Raw genomic sequence first — 17,225 nt, 5'->3', positions numbered from 1 at the left:
TGGTGGCGAATTCTGTGCTGATTCTGATGACACAGTGTAACAGTTTGGGCACAGACACTGGGAGAGGCACAGCCTGGCAGCTGTCACAGCAGTCATTAAGCAGAGAGCTGGAAGCTGGCATGGACGCAGATCCAGGTCACTGGAAAACTGTGCTTCTGGCACAGCACTGCACAACAGAGCAGAGATGGGCAATCACAGAACTGCAGGACTGCTCAGGTTGGAAAAGACCTTCAAGATCATCGAGCCCAACCTCAACCAAACCATCCTACCCCAACCACCCAGTGCTAAATCACGGCCCTGAGCACCACCGGCTACGGAGAGCTAAAAGGGATTTGCTGCAATCAGTCTTTATTTCCAAACTTTTGGGGCACTGCAGCTCTGCCTCCTCCAGGCTGAAGGGAAGGAGGCGTCTGAGTGAACCTGGACTCGCACGGCAACCTGGAGCTGCTTCTCTGTGGGTTTGGAGCTCCGAAACGGAGCCCAAAGCAGAACCGACCCCTCGGTATCGGCCGGGCCTCAGACCCGGCCCCGCCTTTATCACAGCGCTGTGATTGAGGCTCAGATTCCGCCCGCTCCGGCCTGCCGGGGCTCCGAGCTCCCCGCGGCTCTCCAGTTTCGGGCCCTGCACTCCGAATGGGATCCGCGATGCACCGGGGCCGGACTCAGCCCGCGCTCCGCTTAGCCCCGCCCCCTGACCTCTGACCTCTGACCCCGCCGCGCCTCCGCCGCTCCCCCCGCCCTCGTGGCGCCGCAGCCAATCAGCGGGCGCCGCCACATCCGGGTCCCGCTCTCCCCCCTTCCCCCCTCCCCCCACCAACCTCCGCCGCCGCTCGCGCCCGGCCATGGCGGAGGTGAGTGCGGAGCCGAGTGCGGAGCCGGTGGGGTCGCGCCGGGCCGGAGCCGGGATGGGGCCGCGTCTTCCGCATCGCTTTTGGGCCGGGTTGGATCCCTGCGGGATGCAGTGTCCGTGGATGGGTTCCGAGGAGCGGGGCCGGCTCCGAGCCGGGAGCTGCCGGGCCTTGGGCCCGGTTGTGTGGGGGGCGAGGGCCTGAGCGACGGAGGGGCTCTGGAAGCAGCGGGGCTGGGCCTGGAGCCGAGAGCGGGCACGGAGCGGAGTGGGGCTGTGCGAGAGTTTGATCTGATGGGATCCCCGGGGGGATTTGGAGGCAGAACCGTGGGAAGGAGCATTGGGAGGGGGGTTGTCCCGTGGGGGTGCTGGGCTGGGACCCCTTGGCTTCTGCTGGTGCTGCTGCTGGACCCATCGCCCTGCATTGCTCTGATATCTCCTGGTGCTTCCCAAACACTGCTGGGCCTCGTGGTGATGGAGGCACGTGGGATTGATGGGAGCAGTGGGAGCTCTGCACTGGGAGCACTGCGTTGGCTGCTGTTCATCGTGGGACAACAACTTCTATCAGAGCAGCAGATTTCATCGTTGGGACATCACAGCACTCCTCTGCCTGTCCCACCCAGAACAGCTCCGTCTTCATTTTGGCCTTTGGAGCATCAGTGCTGCGTTCCTCTTTATGCTGTTGCTTTGGTGTGAGGTTGACCAACTAATCCCTTTGCCTTTGGGACAGCACAGGGCCACGCTGATGAGGTTGGAGCACGGGTGTCCCTTATGGCATCACCAGAACAAGAGATGTGGGCAGTGCAGGATGTGGCCTTTGTGAATGTTTTGCTCTTTCAGCTGCGTAGGATACAGCACAAATGTGTTCCCATCCACACCGCTTTCCTCTGGCTACCACTGGGGTTTGTAGAAAGCAGATCCAAGTTGACTCTCATAGAGTTCAAAATACGTGTCAAACTAGCTCAGGAAATCACTTCAGTTATTAAAATAGTGATGTTAGAAGGAGAAGTTTTCTCTCTTTTTCCTCACTTTCTTGCAAGAGTTGCTTCAGCTTGAGAGACTTTCCTTCTCTGGACAATCGCAGTCAGCGCTGCAATGGAGAGCGGCTTTGTCTGTGCCCTTCCTTTGTGTAAGACACAACTCTTGATTGGTCTGATGTGCTCAAAAATTTGAGTCCAGAACGCAGAATGGAGTGCAGGAAACATCTAAAAATACGAAGAAGAGATTGGATAACGGGTCAACGTCTGTGTGACTTTTGGGAGAGGCAGGGGGTTGCAACTGGATGATCTTTGAGGTCCTTTCCAACCCAAGTCATTCAGTGATTCTGTGATTATGCCTGAGAAGCAGAGAGTAATGGAAGGGGAACTGCTGCTGGGAATACCTTTTCCTTTCCCAAGTGACTGATGGATGGAGGAGCCATTTTCCAACCTCGTGGTTCACTGTAGAGGTGAATGGAGATCACTGCTGTTGTCTCCCGTGGGGACGGAGCTGCCACCAGCAGTAGGTGACACCACTCTTGATCTGGGGGCATCTGATGATGCCTTGGTGTTCCTGCTCTCTTTCCAACACACGTAATGCTGTTGTGTTTCCTTCCTCCTGCCTGATGGTTGCATCTGAAGTGTCAGACTGCAGCTCCTCGCCTTCACATGGAATAACCACCCATCACGTGGCATCAGGAATATTCTTTCTGTCATTATTTACCTATTTAAGCCAGACCCTCTTTTCCCTCTTATTCCTCTCGTTTGTCTGTTCCCCTAATTCCTAATAATTTGAAGGGTTGTTCAGTTTTTCTTCTTTTCTCAAGCCAAACACAGCAGTGCCAATCGTTTCATGGTGACCTCCAGCTTACAGCAGTTCCCACTCTCCCTAATGCTGCCTTAGTGCTTTGTGGACATAAACCAGTGCTTAGTTACTGGGTTGTCATCCTACCATATTGACTGTTACTCTTTGTTGTAGCATCTGATCTTTAATCCGAGAGCTCATCATCCCTGAAGTGTTCTGACACCTTTTCAAGCCAGCCCTGCTTGACAGAGCAGCTGCTGCTGCTTTCAGGCTTCGTTTTCAGAATCCTTTGCGTGCAGCTCCGCATTGATCCCCGTGTGAAGGAGGCACAGTCAATATATGGATCATTGTCTCAGGACAGGGAGCTCTGCACATCACTCGAGGCGAAAGGGAGTGAAGCCCACACCCTTCTCATCCTTACCAGACTGGGATTATTTGTTTGGATGGATTTATCCAAGAGGGTTTTGTGCTCAGTCCCATTCTGGCAAGGACCAACAAAGAGACACAGAACTTTCCTGTGTTATGAATCCCTTTCCCAGCACGACTGCTCTCAAAATGGAGGTTGGCTGAACTCTTTCCTTCATTAGCCCACAAATTCCTCCTCTCTTTTCTTCTCTGTGCGCTCTGCCTGCAGCCAGAATGGTCTGCAGTGGGGTGACCCTGTTGCTAAAGCTCAGGCCCCAGGGATGACGGATTGCAGCATGCTGTGCACCTCAGCTGGGACTGAGGCATCCTCGTTTCACTGCTCTGGGCAGGGGAAGGAACAGGAGTTCCATGGCTGCTTCACACGTCCTTGCCTTCCCTCCTTCTTGGTCTTTGTCTTGATGGGAACATGTGCTGCCTTCTAAACCAAAGCCTGGAGTGGCTGTTTTGGTGCATACTTCCTTTTAGAGGATCAGTTTTGATAGGAACCTGTGTTTTTTAAGCTTTTAGAGCCTTGCACTGAAGCACCCTAAGATGCCCTGGCTCACAAAGAGGATCACAATGAGATGTCAGCAATGACTGTGCTGGACTGATGCTCCGACTTCCTTCTGCCGTCAGATGCTCTCACTCAGCTCAGAGGCATCACTTAATGACCTGCTTGCTCCCTGCCTGGGCTGAACTTGATGAACAGCATTTCCACGTCCCTCAGCCCAGGGAGCTGCAGTTGTTCTGCTTTGCTTTTCAGGCCTCAGCCCCACATCGCTGCCTGAACTTCTGACCACGCACTGAATGCCAAAAGGCAGGATCCTGTTCTCACCATCCACCTGCCTCACCTCTTCCTACCTCACCTCTGCTACTTTCACACCTCCCAGGCTCCTTTCCTGCTTACCCAGCTCTGAATTTCTTGCCTGGCCCCTCTGAGTCTCCTGAATGTGGTGAGGCCTTAGGGAGAAGCTGACGTGGTGGTGGATGGCCGTGTCTGATTGCGTCTCCAAAGAGTGGCTCAGGTCCTGGAAGTGCTGCGTTCCAACACAGCGTGATGTGTGTATTTGGGGTTAAAATCCTTCATTTAAGTGAGCGTGTAAACCATAAATTCCTGAGGTCTGGAGCTGATGAGTGCTGATGAGAGGATAAATAATTAACAGAGTGCTGAAGGTAAGGTGGAAACTCCACCACATGCACTTAGAGACTGAGGGGAAGGTGCAGAACCCAAAGAGCAGAGCCCTGAGAGAGCTGCCCCATGCACCTACCAAGAGTTCTTCTTGCACAGCACGATTTCCAGTGCTACCCTGTGTGGATTTTATTAATTTCTGCTTTGAAATGAAACTGATTGCATTTACTGGTGGGGTTAAGAGGTGTGTTATGTTCTTAAGAGATGTCTCAGCCATGTTTTTCTCTTTCCTTCAAGGCCTCGGTGGGCAGGCAGAGCCCCAGGGTGGTACCATACCCAGCCCACAGCCTTTGTCCTGGAGAGCCCAGCCTTCAGAGCGCAGCAGGTAGCCATGCTTTGTCCTTCTGTTTGTTGGTCTGATTTCCAGAGGAATCCGTGCTCCTGGGGTCAGTCTGTCTGTTTCCTCCCTTTCTCCTTCCAACATCTTTGGAACCCGTTGGTTGATTCGGATGACATTTGATGGATAAGTCTGAATGATGCCAAAGCTCCTACAAATGTCTGTTTGCTGTTCTCCCAATGCTATCCTAAAAATGCCTCCAATGAAGGAAAAGCTGCAGCGTGCATTCAGATGAGTGACATCAGAGGATCCAGCTAAGAGAGGAGCATAAATACTTGGGAAACAGTCATGGGATGCGAATGTTTAGGGAGCCAGGCTTGTAGTGCTCACAGAAGGACTTTGTTCAGTTGTTTCCATTCTTTCTCACTCTTTTCTGCCTCATCTCTTCCTCTGGCTTATTGTGGCTGCACATGCACACAAGAAAGGGTCGCGTCAGGTTTTGTTGCATCAGAAGGTTGGGTTCAGGGTGGTGCTGGTGTCCAACTTGTTTTAATCCCTGCAGTTGTGTCAATGGGCTCAGCTGATCACCGACTGAACCTAGCAGAGATCCTTTCGCAGAACTACGGCGTACGGGAAGAAAGGGAAGAAGAAGATGATGCTCAGGAGAAACAGAAGTCTTTAGAAGAGCTGGAGAAGAGTTTCAGTGCCTCTCAGGTAAAGGCAGCAAGGGAGGGGAAGGGGAAATTACCTGATGGATTTTCTTGTTTTTCTTTGACAGTACTAGCACCAAAGATCCTTGTGGGAAACTGTTTTGCTTGCTCTGTGCTGTGTTTAAGTCCACCCACCAATAGGTCTTAGATCTGAATTTGGATAGCAAGGAGTTGGTCTTTCAGCAGCTGGCAGCAGTACGTGATGGTCTGCCAGGTATCCACTGACTGCTGTTCCTTCACACACGTTATCAGGGAGCCATCAGCTGTTGGCTGCACGTGCAGCATCCATTCCATGGTGGAGAGGAGCCACAGAGAGCAGATGATGTGGTTCTCTGGTGGATGATCCCCGTGGGGGCCTCAGTGGAACACAAAGCGTGCCCTTGCTCTTCAGGTCTGGCCCAAGAGCAGTGCAGGGATTTGCTCCATCTCTTCTGTCACTACAGTTTTACTGTTTGGCATCTTTTCACCAGCATGAAATCTGGTATAAATGTATTTCTAAAATACTTCCACTGTGTTGTTTTGGGGGTGAAATTTCCTGGCTTGTCCTTACCTTTGAGAAAAACAGGTTGTGGTGGAAGACCATGCCCCCATTCATTGTGCTGCAATTACCCAAGGCACTCAGAGCCCCCAGAAGAGCAGAGCTGCCATGACTGCCTCTGCATATCTCTGTGTTCACTGCAGCTGCTGTTGTTCTCGGTGATTGTTCCATGCCTGATGAAGCTTTGTCCTCCTCTCGCTCAGAGCAGTGAAATGCCATTTGAGGAGCTGCTTGCACTTTATGGCTATGAGGCATCCGATCCCATTTCAGAGCAGGACAGCGAGAGCAATGACATCCCTCCAAATCTCCCTGATATGACCCTGGATAAGGTAAGAGCAGCTGTCAGCTTGGGTGTGTGCTGCTGGGCTGCACTGCAGCTTGCTGTGCTGCCTTAGGGCTCCACGTGTCTGGTGGCTCTTTTCAAAGGGAGTTTGGGGGATGCTAAGGGAAGGGGTCTGCCTGGTTCTGGGGCCCCAGTGAAAAACACCAGGTGCAGAAATGTGAATGAACATACAGAGTATGGAGGAGGCTGGAGGAACCATAACTTTGAAAAGGGACACTGTCACAACTCTGTATGGAACTTTGTTAACAGTTCTTGGCTCGTAAGGTGAGTCTGCGAATGGACAGGGAAGGTTTGGATCTACCTTCAGTGCTAGCTAACCTATCTCTGGCTTCCACAGGAGTCCACTCTCCTCTGAACACTTAGAGGAGTGCTTCAAGGGTGAATAATCGAGGGGTGATGGGGAGCAGGAGGGAGAATCAGTCTTTGAAGCTGTGGGAGGGTGAGGAGAGCTGTGGATGCAGCCACTCTGGGGCAGAAGTGCTTTCCTTTACACCTTGCTCCCCACCCCCTTTCCTGCTTTCATGTAATTCTTTTTTTTAATCTAAACTGTTTTTCACTTTCTTGTTGTTGTTGAAAGGAACAAATAGCGAAGGATTTGCTTTCAGGGGAGGAAGAGGAGACACAGTCTTCAGCAGATGATCTGACCCCATCGGTCACATCCCACGATGCATCAGACCTATTCCCAAACCAGCCTGGCTGTACGTGTTGCTGATTTCTAAATAATTGTTTTGTACTTAGATGTGATCTGCAGGGTAAAGCAGGGATGTATTTCTTTACTTTGTCCCTAAATTCCCTGACATAAATTTCCCCATGTTCCTTCTGGGGGCTGTGAATAAACCTGTGTGCTGGTGGGGTCACCCAGCATCAGCTGGACGTGAGTTTGGGTGGACTCTTGGGATCAGAGAGCTGTGTTTATAACTCATAACAGTGAGAAAGTGAGAAATGTTTTGCTACCTGTTGCAATTATAGTCTGTAAGATCAGTGCTGGGTCTGACATCTCTACAAGGGAATAAATTCAGTAGCAGTAGTGGCCTGATGTATTGTGGCAGTTGCTAAATATCAGGCATGAAGCTGAAGTGCGTGAGAGACTCAGTGTGAAGTGATCGTATTCCTGCTGCTGCCTCACAAAATGAAGGCTTGGTTGGCATCACCCATATGGCAACTGAACATTCTTTTGTTTAAAAGGGAGGAGTGGAAGTATGGGGAAGTTGTCACTGAGGGCCACTCTGAAAGCGACTTTAAGACAGAAAATAAAGGGAAGGAGAGGGAGCAATAGGAATAAATCGTTTCATAACAACAAATCTTTCCCTTCTCCACAAAGCAAACAACTTCCTTGCTGATGAAGACAAAGAGCCCTGTTCATCTCCATGTGCTTCCTCCATGGCTGAGGAATCAGAGGAGGATTCCATGCCATCTAGCGAGTGTAAGAAGGTAAATGGTTGAAGCACATCCAGAAGGGGAGCTGAGGCAGTGTCCCAGAGCCAGAGGAAAACATGACACAAAAGCACTGTGATATTCCTCAAGCAAGTGTTCTTGCTTTAACTTTCTTGTGCTCGGTGCCTTGTGTTTTGTGGAAGTGGCATCCGTGGATTGGAAGTGTTTCTTTAATGTGATCTCAGAATCTCTTATCAGTTTTCTGCTTCACGTATGCAAAGTGCTGTTGTGCCTTGGTAAGTCAAAAGGGCACTCTGGAGCCCTATCAAAGGGAATTGCTGGGCAGTATTCCCAGTGGGCTTTACTGGAGGGGAACCATCTTATGAAAGGGAGGAGCAGACTCCAAATTCATCCTGGTTATGAAGGTTGCAGGAGGCCTTTAGCACATCTTTTCTGTCCATCCTCAGCTGTTTGCTGTATATCCAACATTAAATGCCTGAGGTCCCTGAAGTTTGCTCTGCCTAGTTGTAAATCTTTCTAGCTACCTTATAAAGTATCAGAGTTCCCTAGAAGTAACAGTGACACTGGGGACTGCAGCTGTAGCCTGGCCTCGTGGTGTCACAGTCCTTAAATAATGAAGTAAACTCAGTGCCTGTTTATTTACTGAAGTAAACATGCAGCCTGTTCCATTTACCCAACTCTCTGTGATGGTGTTTCAGGACATCAGCATTGGACCTCAGTTCCAAGCCACCGTTCCCATCCTGCACTTAAACAGGCACAGTGAAAAAGGTAAGGCAGCTTCCTTGCTGTGTCTTATTTGGGTGTAGGGTTGCTGTCCTGGGGATCTGATGGGCTCTGGATCACTAAATCTATTTTGTATCTCTCAGCTTGGCATCTCTCAGTATCGACATCAAAATTTACAGCCATATCCAAGCTAGCTTTAAACTAGTTTGCTTGGATTTGGCTGGTCATAGAACTGCAGAAGCTCCATGAAAACTGGCTTGGCATGGCAGGTTAGGAGGAGGGGAGCTCATCTGTAGCCAAAGCAAGATGCTGTGATGTCTTCTTCCCTGGCATCTTCCTGAAGTACCAAGAGTTACTTCCAGTCGATACACCTGGAGCTGACAGTTCCTAATTAGTTGTGCAGACATGCTGATGTGCAGATTGTCTTGTAACGAATGCATTGCTAGCAGCAGCATGTGGAGGTTCTGAAGAAGATAGTTAACAGAAAAGCACCTCTTTTAGAAATGACTCACTTCCTCACTGGTTCTTTTCACCCAGCAGACTGGAAGCAACTTTGTTAAAGGGGAGAAAGAAAGTGCTCTCAGCCTTTTGTGCCAAAGATCACAGGTTTAGTGTGTTTCATGCAGTGTGTATGTTTGCATCAGCATGAAATGAGAGGAAACTGACAGTAGATCCACACAGGGATCTTTTTTATGCCCTGCCAGTGCTTCCTCTGACCTGACTTCATGTGGCAGGAAGGTTCCTTTGCCTCTAGAAAGTGAACAGGTGAAACATGAAGCTAATGGTTGTTATCTGAACAGAAAATGAAATCACTGTATTTCTGGTTATTTTTATTGCAGAATCCCTTTTTGCTTTCCTCCGTGCTGTTTATTTTACTTAAACACATTGCTTTGTGCCCTGCTCTCATGGACTCAGAGCCTTGAAACCTAAAAGGAGCTGTAAGCACAGAGCGATGCTTTGTGCTGCTGCTATTTTATGTGGATGGAGCAGCTCATGGAGGAGCATTGCAAGCTAGCACAGCTTTGCAGCTGCTTAGTTTTGTTTCTAGGATGAAGAGAGTCTTGAGCCCAGGCCAGACTTGTAGCTGAAAGCCGCCTTTTCTTCCTCATTCTTATGTTTCCTGCATGTGGGAAAAGACACCTTACAACCTACAGTTTTTGAGTTGCTAAGATTAATGAATCAAAGCAGCAGAGAACATGGTAACAACAAAACTCACCAGCCAACCCTTGTGAAGAAGTGGAAACATGTCAAGCCTATGCTTGGGGCTCTAAAAGAGGTACAAGCAGTATTAAGCTCATCTGCCTCCAAAATCAAGAGGGAAAGGTGCAGTGCCTTCACACAGATGGCTGCCATCTCTGGTGCCAGCTTGGAGTCCAAACAAAGGTTTTCTTTCTCCTTCTATGTCTGCAGTGTATATCCATGCTGATTGTTTCTCAAAAGCAGTGGGATTCTCTGAGCTTATTTCAGTGCTTTTTCTGTTAGCCTATGAAAATGAAGATCAGCTGCTTTGGGACCCAAACATCCTACCTGAAAGAGAGGTTGAAGAGTTCCTATACCGTGCCGTGAAGCGGCGGTGGGACGAGCTGTCTAGCAGCAGCCTGCCAGAAGGAGAGATGGTGAAAGACAACGAACAGGTAAACCCTGGTAGCCAGAGATACTGTTAAGGTAAAATTCTGTCATAATGGTGCAACATTCCTTCAGAGATCCTGAAAAGGCTCACTTACAAGAGGATGGGGCCTCCCTCCTGCGATCCTCTCCTCCTGCTTCCTAGATGAGTGAGACTGCCCCTCAGATGCTCTTTGGAGGCTCTTCATCCTGCCCTTGCAAAACCTCTGAGGCAGAGCTTGCAGCATACACACACACAGAATCACAAGGTTGGAAACGACCTGCAAGATCATCTAGTCCAACCACCCTCCCATTCCTATCAGTACCACAAGCTACTAAACCATATCTCATAGATCCTCATCTCTTGAACACTGCCAGGGACAGCGACTCCACCACCTCCCTGGGCAGCCATTCCAGTGCCTGACCACCCTTTGAGAGAAAAAGTTTCTCCTAATATCCAACCTAAACCTCCTCTGGTACAACTTCTGGCCGTTTCCTCGGGTCCTACTGTTTGCCTGGGAGAAGAGGCCAGACCCTTTTGCACCACAACCTCCCTTCAGGAAGTTGTACAGTGCAGTGAGGTCTGCCCTGAGCCTCCTCTTCTCCACACTGAACAATCCCAGCTCCCTCAGCTGCTCCTCATCAGCCCTGTGCTCCAGACCCCTCACCAGTTTCATTGCCCTTCTCTGGACGCGCTCCAGGGCCTCAATGTCTTTCCTGTAGTGAGGAGCCCAAAACTGAACACAGCACTCGAGGTGCAGCCTCTCCAGTGCTGAGTAGAGGGGGATGATCACCTCCCTGCTCCTGCTGGCCACACCATTCCTAATGCAGGCCAGGATGCCGTTGGCCCTCTTGGCCACCTGGGCACACTGGCAGCTCATGTTCAGCCGAGCATCAACCAACACCCCCAGGTCCCTTTCCTCTTCACAATCATCCAACCACTCATCCCCAAACCTGTAGCGCTGCATGGGGTTGTTGTGGCCAAAGTGCAGGACCCGACACTTGGCCTTGTTAAACCTCATCCCATTCATCTCAGCCCAGCAATCCAGCTTATCTAGATCCCTCTGCAGGGCCTCCCTGCCCTCAGGCATGATCATCAATTTGGATCTGCCCTCTGTGCATTCTGTGTCCTTTGCTTTTAAGCCAGCAGAAGGTGAAACTTCTGGAGAAACTTCAGAGCAGTTGTGTTTCCCGTGAGCTAGCCAGGCTGGATTCTCACAGCAAGCCCCAGTATCTGTAGAAATACAGAAGCACACCAGAAATCTCTAGAGCTGCTGGTAGAATTGCATCTTCTCCATCGTAGGGTTTGTAATGCAGTGCTGTGCAAATGAGAAATAGCATAACGCAGGCTGGTGGCCAAGTTGAGGCTGTTAGAAGTGTTAGAAGGCCAAGTATGAGGCTGGCCAAGTGTTAGAAGGCAGATGTAAGTCGGGAGGAGCTCTGCTTCTGGTCTGTTTCTCTCCTACACGCCGTCAGCCACTTTCTTTTGTGTCCTAGGCTTTGTACGAGCTGGTGAAATGCAACTTCAATGCAGAAGAGGCATTGCGGAGGTTACGGTTCAACGTGAAGGTTATCAGAGGTGAGAACCCCCTGTCTGGGTTCTACCCCAAAATCCAGGTGCACAGAATTCTTCCTGGATTCTGTACGTTTTCCCCCATTTCTCTCTTTTTTTCCCTCTAGATGAGCTTTGTGCGTGGAGTGAAGAAGAATGTAGAAATTTTGAACACGGCTTCAGGGTCCATGGGAAAAACTTCCATCTTATCCAGGCAAACAAGGTAAGAATGTTCAGCCCTGCATCCCACTAAGGCAGAGGGAATGAGACAGAGGTGTATTTGGAGCCTTGGCTAATGCAGGAAGTGCAGAACTGCTGAGTTCCAACCCCGGGCTTTGTGTTGACTCATGCTAGCAGGTGATGGGCTGTTCACTGCCCTGCTCTGCCTTATTTTCCAGGTGGGAGAAGTCACAAACAACACTGGCCTGCATGAGTGATGTCAGTTAATTACTGATTAGCCCTTTCTGGAAGTCTCAAAAAGTTCTTTCCAAACTCTCAGCCCTTGCAGTACCTTCTGTGAATGAGTGAGTTGAGCATGTGGATGTTTTGTAAAGTCCCCTGGGGTCCTCTAGAATGAAAGATGCTGTTGTAGGGAGAACTGGGCCCCAGGACATATGCTGCTGTGCTGGGAGTTGGCAGAACCAGAGAGTCCAGTTCTGCAGCTGATTCATTGTGGGCATGTTGACTCTGGCCAGTGAAAATGGATGCAGGTTTGCTCTCTTGGTGTTAAGTGTGCTATGGAGGTGCAGGAAAGTCCTGCATGAATGTACTGTGTGTGAGCCCACACTGGGGTCTGCAAGAACAATTCTGCACCATGGGGAATTCCTTCTCTGGCTGATTACCACCTTGGAAATCTCAGTATCTGCTTCTGTTCTGCAGTGTAGATGTGTCCGTAGCAATAACATCACCGCCACACACTTGACTTTCTGTGCTGATAAAAACGGGTGAGCAGCCCTTGCTCTGTGACACACACAGCTGGGTGCTGACTGTGCTGTTCCTCCTCAGGTCCGTACTCGGTCAGTGGGAGAATGTGTGGAATATTATTACATGTGGAAGAAGTCAGAACGCTACGACTACTTCACTCAGCAGACTCGTTTAGGAAGGAAGAAGTACGTCCTCCACCCTGGAGCCACGTGCGTGGAATATTCTCACACTAAAATTAGTAATATTGTGAAGATCCCTGCTGCAAAGCACCTCCACTGTAAAGGCTGTGCTGTCTGCTCTGGAAGGTTTTTTGGGGTGGGAGCACGTAGTTCTCAGAAGTTAAGCCACCGTTGGTGTGGGAAGGGATGGTTAAGCAAATACGTGCTTGGATCTGGACTGACTTAGGCCAGAAAATACTGCTTTCTTTTTCATATAAATGCATTGATGACAGAGGTTAGGATCGGGGGCTCAGGGCTAATCTCAAGATGGATGAAATTTCAGGAATAGGATTTTTCCATGCACTCAGTTTCTGATGTTTTGGAGGTGAATTAATTAATTTCCCAGACGCTCCCCTTTGAGGCAAATTGCAATCTACGTAAATTACAGCAAATGCTCTTCTAAAAGCTTGAAGCTGAAATGCTTTAAAAGGTCAAATCAAAATATTTAAGACTTAACTGCGATTGCCTCCGTGCCAGAACCTAAACTGGGTTCTGCAGACCGAGAAGCGATGGACGTTCCTTTTTGTGAGCCCCCTGCAGCCCTGTTGCTTTGTTTGTTGGTGGGTTTGGATCCGAGTCTTCCTTGCCTGCATCTCTCTGGTTTGTGGGTGGTCACAATGCTGTCTGCCTTTCCCTGCAGGGATTACACTGACAATGATTTGGATGGGGGTGAGGTGGAAAACGCCAGCCGCTCTCGGAGCTCCCCTCCCATTCCCTCTGCCACCAGCTGCCTGGACTCTCACTTTGGCCAAGACCAGCTAGCAATTGAGAGCACAGGTAACTTCCTTCCCTTCTGTTTACCACGGGAGAGGAGTTATCCTCCTCTCCACCACTCAGCAGCTGGACCCCCCTTTCGCCTTTCTCCTTTTGCCATTATCCAGCAGTTGCTCTTTTCCCTGGATCGTGTCAGTGTGCTCACAGAGTATGGTGCATGTAAAAGGAGACTTGGCTTTCTCTGCAGTGATGAGCACTGACTTTTCTGGAGATGACTTACAGTTGGTCCTGCTTCACATGCAGAAGAATGGCCCGTGGCATTCCCAAAGCAAGAGAATGCACTGACTTTGGGCACCTGCAGTAGAGAGTTGTTTCCAATGCTCCTGATTTAGTTAATGTGCATAGGTGTGTTCTCCAGAGGCTGATTTGAAGCACCAGAAGTCAGTCTGTACCTGTGAACTGCTCTCAGAGCTGTGAGAAGACTCAGAGAGACTGAATTGGGTTCACTCCCTCTCTCTGTCCTACCACCAAGAAGGGCTTCGTGTTGGCACCTGCCAGCTGCTGGAGGGGCTGGAGTTTAGGATGGGGTTTATATTGGAGAGTCTGAGATTTCCTTTTAATTTCTATAGAAACACCAATGCCCCCTTACCTGCTGCCTGCCTTTCTTTAGTAGATGCTGGCAGGATTTGTGCTTGCTATGATAAAGAAACATTTTTGCCATCAAACAAGAACTGTTCTGGACAGGTGGGATTTGAACTGGATTCTGGTTTTCGTACGTTGTGGACTCCAAAGTGAAATGCTTTTATTTCACTGCTTTCCTCCCCTTCCTCCCTCCCTCTCTGTCCGTCTCCCTTACATTTCCCTCCTTTGCTGCACGCAGAGCCCCTGAGCGTGGAGAGCACAGCCTGCAGCCTGGGCAGCATGAGTGAATCGGGACAGGGCTACGAGTGCAGTACGCCTTCAGAGACAAATTGTTCCTTCGACCCTGCAGAAGAAACCTCCTCAGGCACCATCTCTGCTTCCTGCACACGGCATGCTGTCACCCCCTCGGACACGGGGCTCTTTGCTTTGCCACCAGCAGGACCAGGACTGGCAGAGAAACAGGAAACATTACAAAGCTCTGGTGAGACGATAACCATGGACTTCACTCTCCCTGCAGACATTAATGAGGGTTTGCCTTTAATTGCTGGCCCTGTGGATTTGGGCAGAGACCCAGAGGCAGCGGTGGCCCCTGCTCAAGTGTCCTTATCGGTCACAGATTTTGGCCTCATTGGCATCGGAGATGTAAATAGTTTCCTGACTGCTCATCAGGCCTGCTCAGCACCTGTGGCTCGGTCAGAGCCTTTGTCACAGTGAGAATCTTCAGTCACACACCTGTCACGGACCCAGCAAGGACTTGGACCTGACTGAGTCAAATCCTGGAACTTCCACTGTTCTGTAGGGACAGTTTGGAGCTCTTGGTCAGAATCCGTCTTTCCATCCTCCTTGATCCAAGGCTACAGTGAAACCAAACACATTTCTTCTCCAGCGTGTTCTGACACAGTCATGCAAAGCTGGTGGCTGGCTTGAGTGAGGGGGGGAGGCTCACGACCCCCCCTTTTCATTGACCATGTGTTACCCCAGGTAATGCCAGGCTGTTGGGAAAATCCCTGCCCTCAGTACAGGGGAAGTGCCCTTTGGCCCAATGGGACAGTGAGTGAAGAGATGTTTTGAAAACAGGGATGTGTTATGGGCACTTCAGGGCTTGGACAGAGGGTCTGAGAGCTTAGGAAATCAGCATGGAGCACGGTCTGCTTGGGCTGGAGGGCTGTTCACCAGCAGAGGTGAGCATGGTGATGCCAAAGGAAGGTGAGGAGTCCTGGCTGTTCACCCACATGTAGTGCATTGCAGTAGAAGCCACTCTCCCCCCTCCCCTTCCCTGCGCTCTGAGCTGTGGGTCGTGGTTGGTGCACACAGTGCTGTTCTCAAAGCTCCTGCAGTGTGCATTTCCTTCTGCCCACGCTGCCCCCAGCTGCAGGTGAGATGGTGCAAACTCTTCCAGTCCTCTGGCCAAAGCTTCAGGGCTTGGAAATGGACGCTGCGATAGCATGGTGCATGCTTAAGCCTTTCCCACCTTCCTTTGCAGAAGAAGGGAACAGTTATCTCTGAGTTGAATCTCGCTTTGGACAGTGGCTGGAGCTAGAAGTGTGAAGGTGAATATGGAGAAGCAGAAGGTGCCAGCACAGGGCAGCTCTCAGCTGCTCTGACCCCATCGCTGGCCTGCATCTCCCTGGGGCAGTGATGCCAAATGTGGGATGGATGCAGCCTGGGGGTGACAGCTTTCAGCTCCTGTACTGCTGGAATCAGAGAAAATTGCCCACAGCAGCACCAGCCATCCTCTCACTGCCACTTTGAGCACACAGTGTGCACCTCAGCCCCTGGGGCACCCAGTGAGTGTAGGGCACCAATGCCAGCACCGGGACCCAGCAGAAGAGCACATGGCATTCCTTTCTTCCCTTTCCACCCACCTCTGTTCTGAAACATCACCCCAACCTCTCATACAGGAGAGAAGGGGATGTCTGTACTGCCGTTAGCACTCAGGAGGTGATGGGGTGGGTAGGAGGTGGCCGGCTGCTGTGCAGGGAGCTGTGGTGGCCAATTGGTGTCACAGATGTGTGCCAGCTCTAGAGTTTGTCCCTGGCTTAAATCCACTAATGGTTCTCATTCCCTTCTCCCGTGCAGGAGAGAAGGGAATCTTCTCTCTGCTGACTTGCTAGGCAGGGCTCTGGTGCAGATGTTCCCTTCCTCCAGACATTTTCTGTGTTTGAGAAAGGGTTTGGGTTAAGATTTTTTTGCTTATTTTGGTAGAAGCCTTCAAGGCTGTGATCCTGCAGTTGCTTCTGCTGCCAGTGGGTTTGGAAGGTGACTAAAACTATTAGCCTGGATCCTCGTTTTACCTGGCACGGTGAGGCTGCGCTCCTGCGGAGGGAGCACAGAGCGCCAGACAGCTTCAAGGGATGGCTTAGGATCAGACCTCATCTCTCACCTTCTGAGCCCCAGACCTGTTCCCCTATGCCAGCAGGGGGTTGTTTCAGTCCCAGCCCACGCTGAGCTGTGCCAAGATCCTGACACAATGCTCTTGTGACCGGGCATCGCTCTGCGAACCACATATGGTAAAACAGAGGTCTTTGGCTGCACCCAGCTGCTGGAAATGGAAAGCAAATCCAAATGCCAGCTCCATAGTGGAACTTCCCAGGCTGTGATTCCCCCTTTCTGGGGGAGAGAGAAAACTCCTTGGCTGGAAGGAGAGGAGGGGGCAGGGAGAGAGCAGCTGCAGCCCTCCCAGGGAGGGCCGGGCCTTGACTTCTCCTCTCCATCAGCCAAGAAGGTTTTTAGTTTTTCCTGAAACTGTTTTTTTTTCTCTTTGGTTTGTTTCAAGCCCCGATGAGAGCAGAGGGGAGGCTGGAGGAGGCAGAAGCGTCTCTTATTTATATTATTCAGTGTTGTTTACAGATTCGCATGGGGTCTTTCAACGTGTCAACAGGAGAGCGCGGCGCATTTTTCCACATCACTTTAAAAGGGAGAGGGGTGGAAAGGGCCGGGATGGGGAGGGGAGGCACAGGGGGAGGAGGTTTGGTTTTGTTGGGGTTTTCTTTTTTTTTCTTTCTTACAAAGCACATTCACTTGGAGATGCTCCCAGTGCTGGACTCTTCCCCCTTCCCACCTTCATGCCCTACACTGTGAAGTGATACTGCCTTGAAGGCCCCTCGCCGTTATTTATTTAATTAAAAACCTAATTTGAAAGCGAGCAGGAAAAGTGCATTGGGAGTTTTTGGAGAGACCGAAGAGTCGTAGCCCTGTGCGTGGCAGCGGAGGTGCCAGAGCCCATCCTGGATCACATTTCCCCCATCCTTTGTGCTCCAGGACCTGTGTGAGCAGCGCAGGGGTCCAGCAGGGCTCAGGGCAGAGCGCTGCCCGCACTGACAGCCCCTGCATGGCTGTGGATGCTCCTGGGGCAGCAGGG

General features: G+C 50.7%; 1 protein-coding gene across 3 annotated transcripts; it reads left to right on the top strand.

The window, feature by feature from the left end:
- Positions 1 to 809: 809 nt before the first annotated feature.
- MIER2 (MIER family member 2) lies at positions 810 to 17,009 on the top strand. Of its 3 annotated transcripts, none has more exons than XM_042892129.1 (13): positions 810 to 851; positions 4,461 to 4,548; positions 5,063 to 5,214; positions 5,952 to 6,077; positions 6,669 to 6,789; positions 7,413 to 7,522; positions 8,185 to 8,254; positions 9,692 to 9,843; positions 11,312 to 11,393; positions 11,495 to 11,589; positions 12,372 to 12,475; positions 13,149 to 13,285; positions 14,103 to 17,009. In XM_042892129.1, the coding sequence occupies exons 1-13, from the start codon at positions 843 to 845 to the stop codon at positions 14,576 to 14,578; spliced, it is 1,722 nt and encodes a 573-aa protein (XP_042748063.1). In that variant the 5' UTR covers positions 810 to 842; the 3' UTR covers positions 14,579 to 17,009. The 3 variants fall into 3 exon arrangements, with proteins under 3 accessions (XP_042748063.1, XP_042748062.1, XP_042748064.1); XM_042892128.1 differs by having other exon boundaries at positions 12,372 to 12,499; XM_042892130.1 differs by lacking the exons at positions 810 to 851; positions 4,461 to 4,548 and having other exon boundaries at positions 5,127 to 5,214; positions 5,957 to 6,077; positions 12,372 to 12,499.
- Positions 17,010 to 17,225: the final 216 nt, after the last annotated feature.

This window comes from Lagopus leucura, unplaced genomic scaffold (assembly GCF_019238085.1).
Source record: "Lagopus leucura isolate 7727_CA_CO unplaced genomic scaffold, USGS_WTPT01 145-14_obj-0_obj, whole genome shotgun sequence".
Taxonomy (NCBI): domain Eukaryota; kingdom Metazoa; phylum Chordata; class Aves; order Galliformes; family Phasianidae; genus Lagopus; species Lagopus leucura.
This window is presented reverse-complemented; position numbering and strand designations above follow the sequence as displayed.

What these genes read in the sequence shown, in the direction of transcription:
- MIER2 (XM_042892128.1), top strand. An exon ending in CTGATATGACCCTGGATAAG is followed by an intron (nt 6,078 to 6,668) that starts GTAAGAGCAGCT and finishes TGTTGTTGAAAG; the next exon opens with GAACAAATAGCGAAGGATTT. An exon ending in GCTAGCAATTGAGAGCACAG is followed by an intron (nt 13,286 to 14,102) that starts GTAACTTCCTTC and finishes TGCTGCACGCAG; the next exon opens with AGCCCCTGAGCGTGGAGAGC.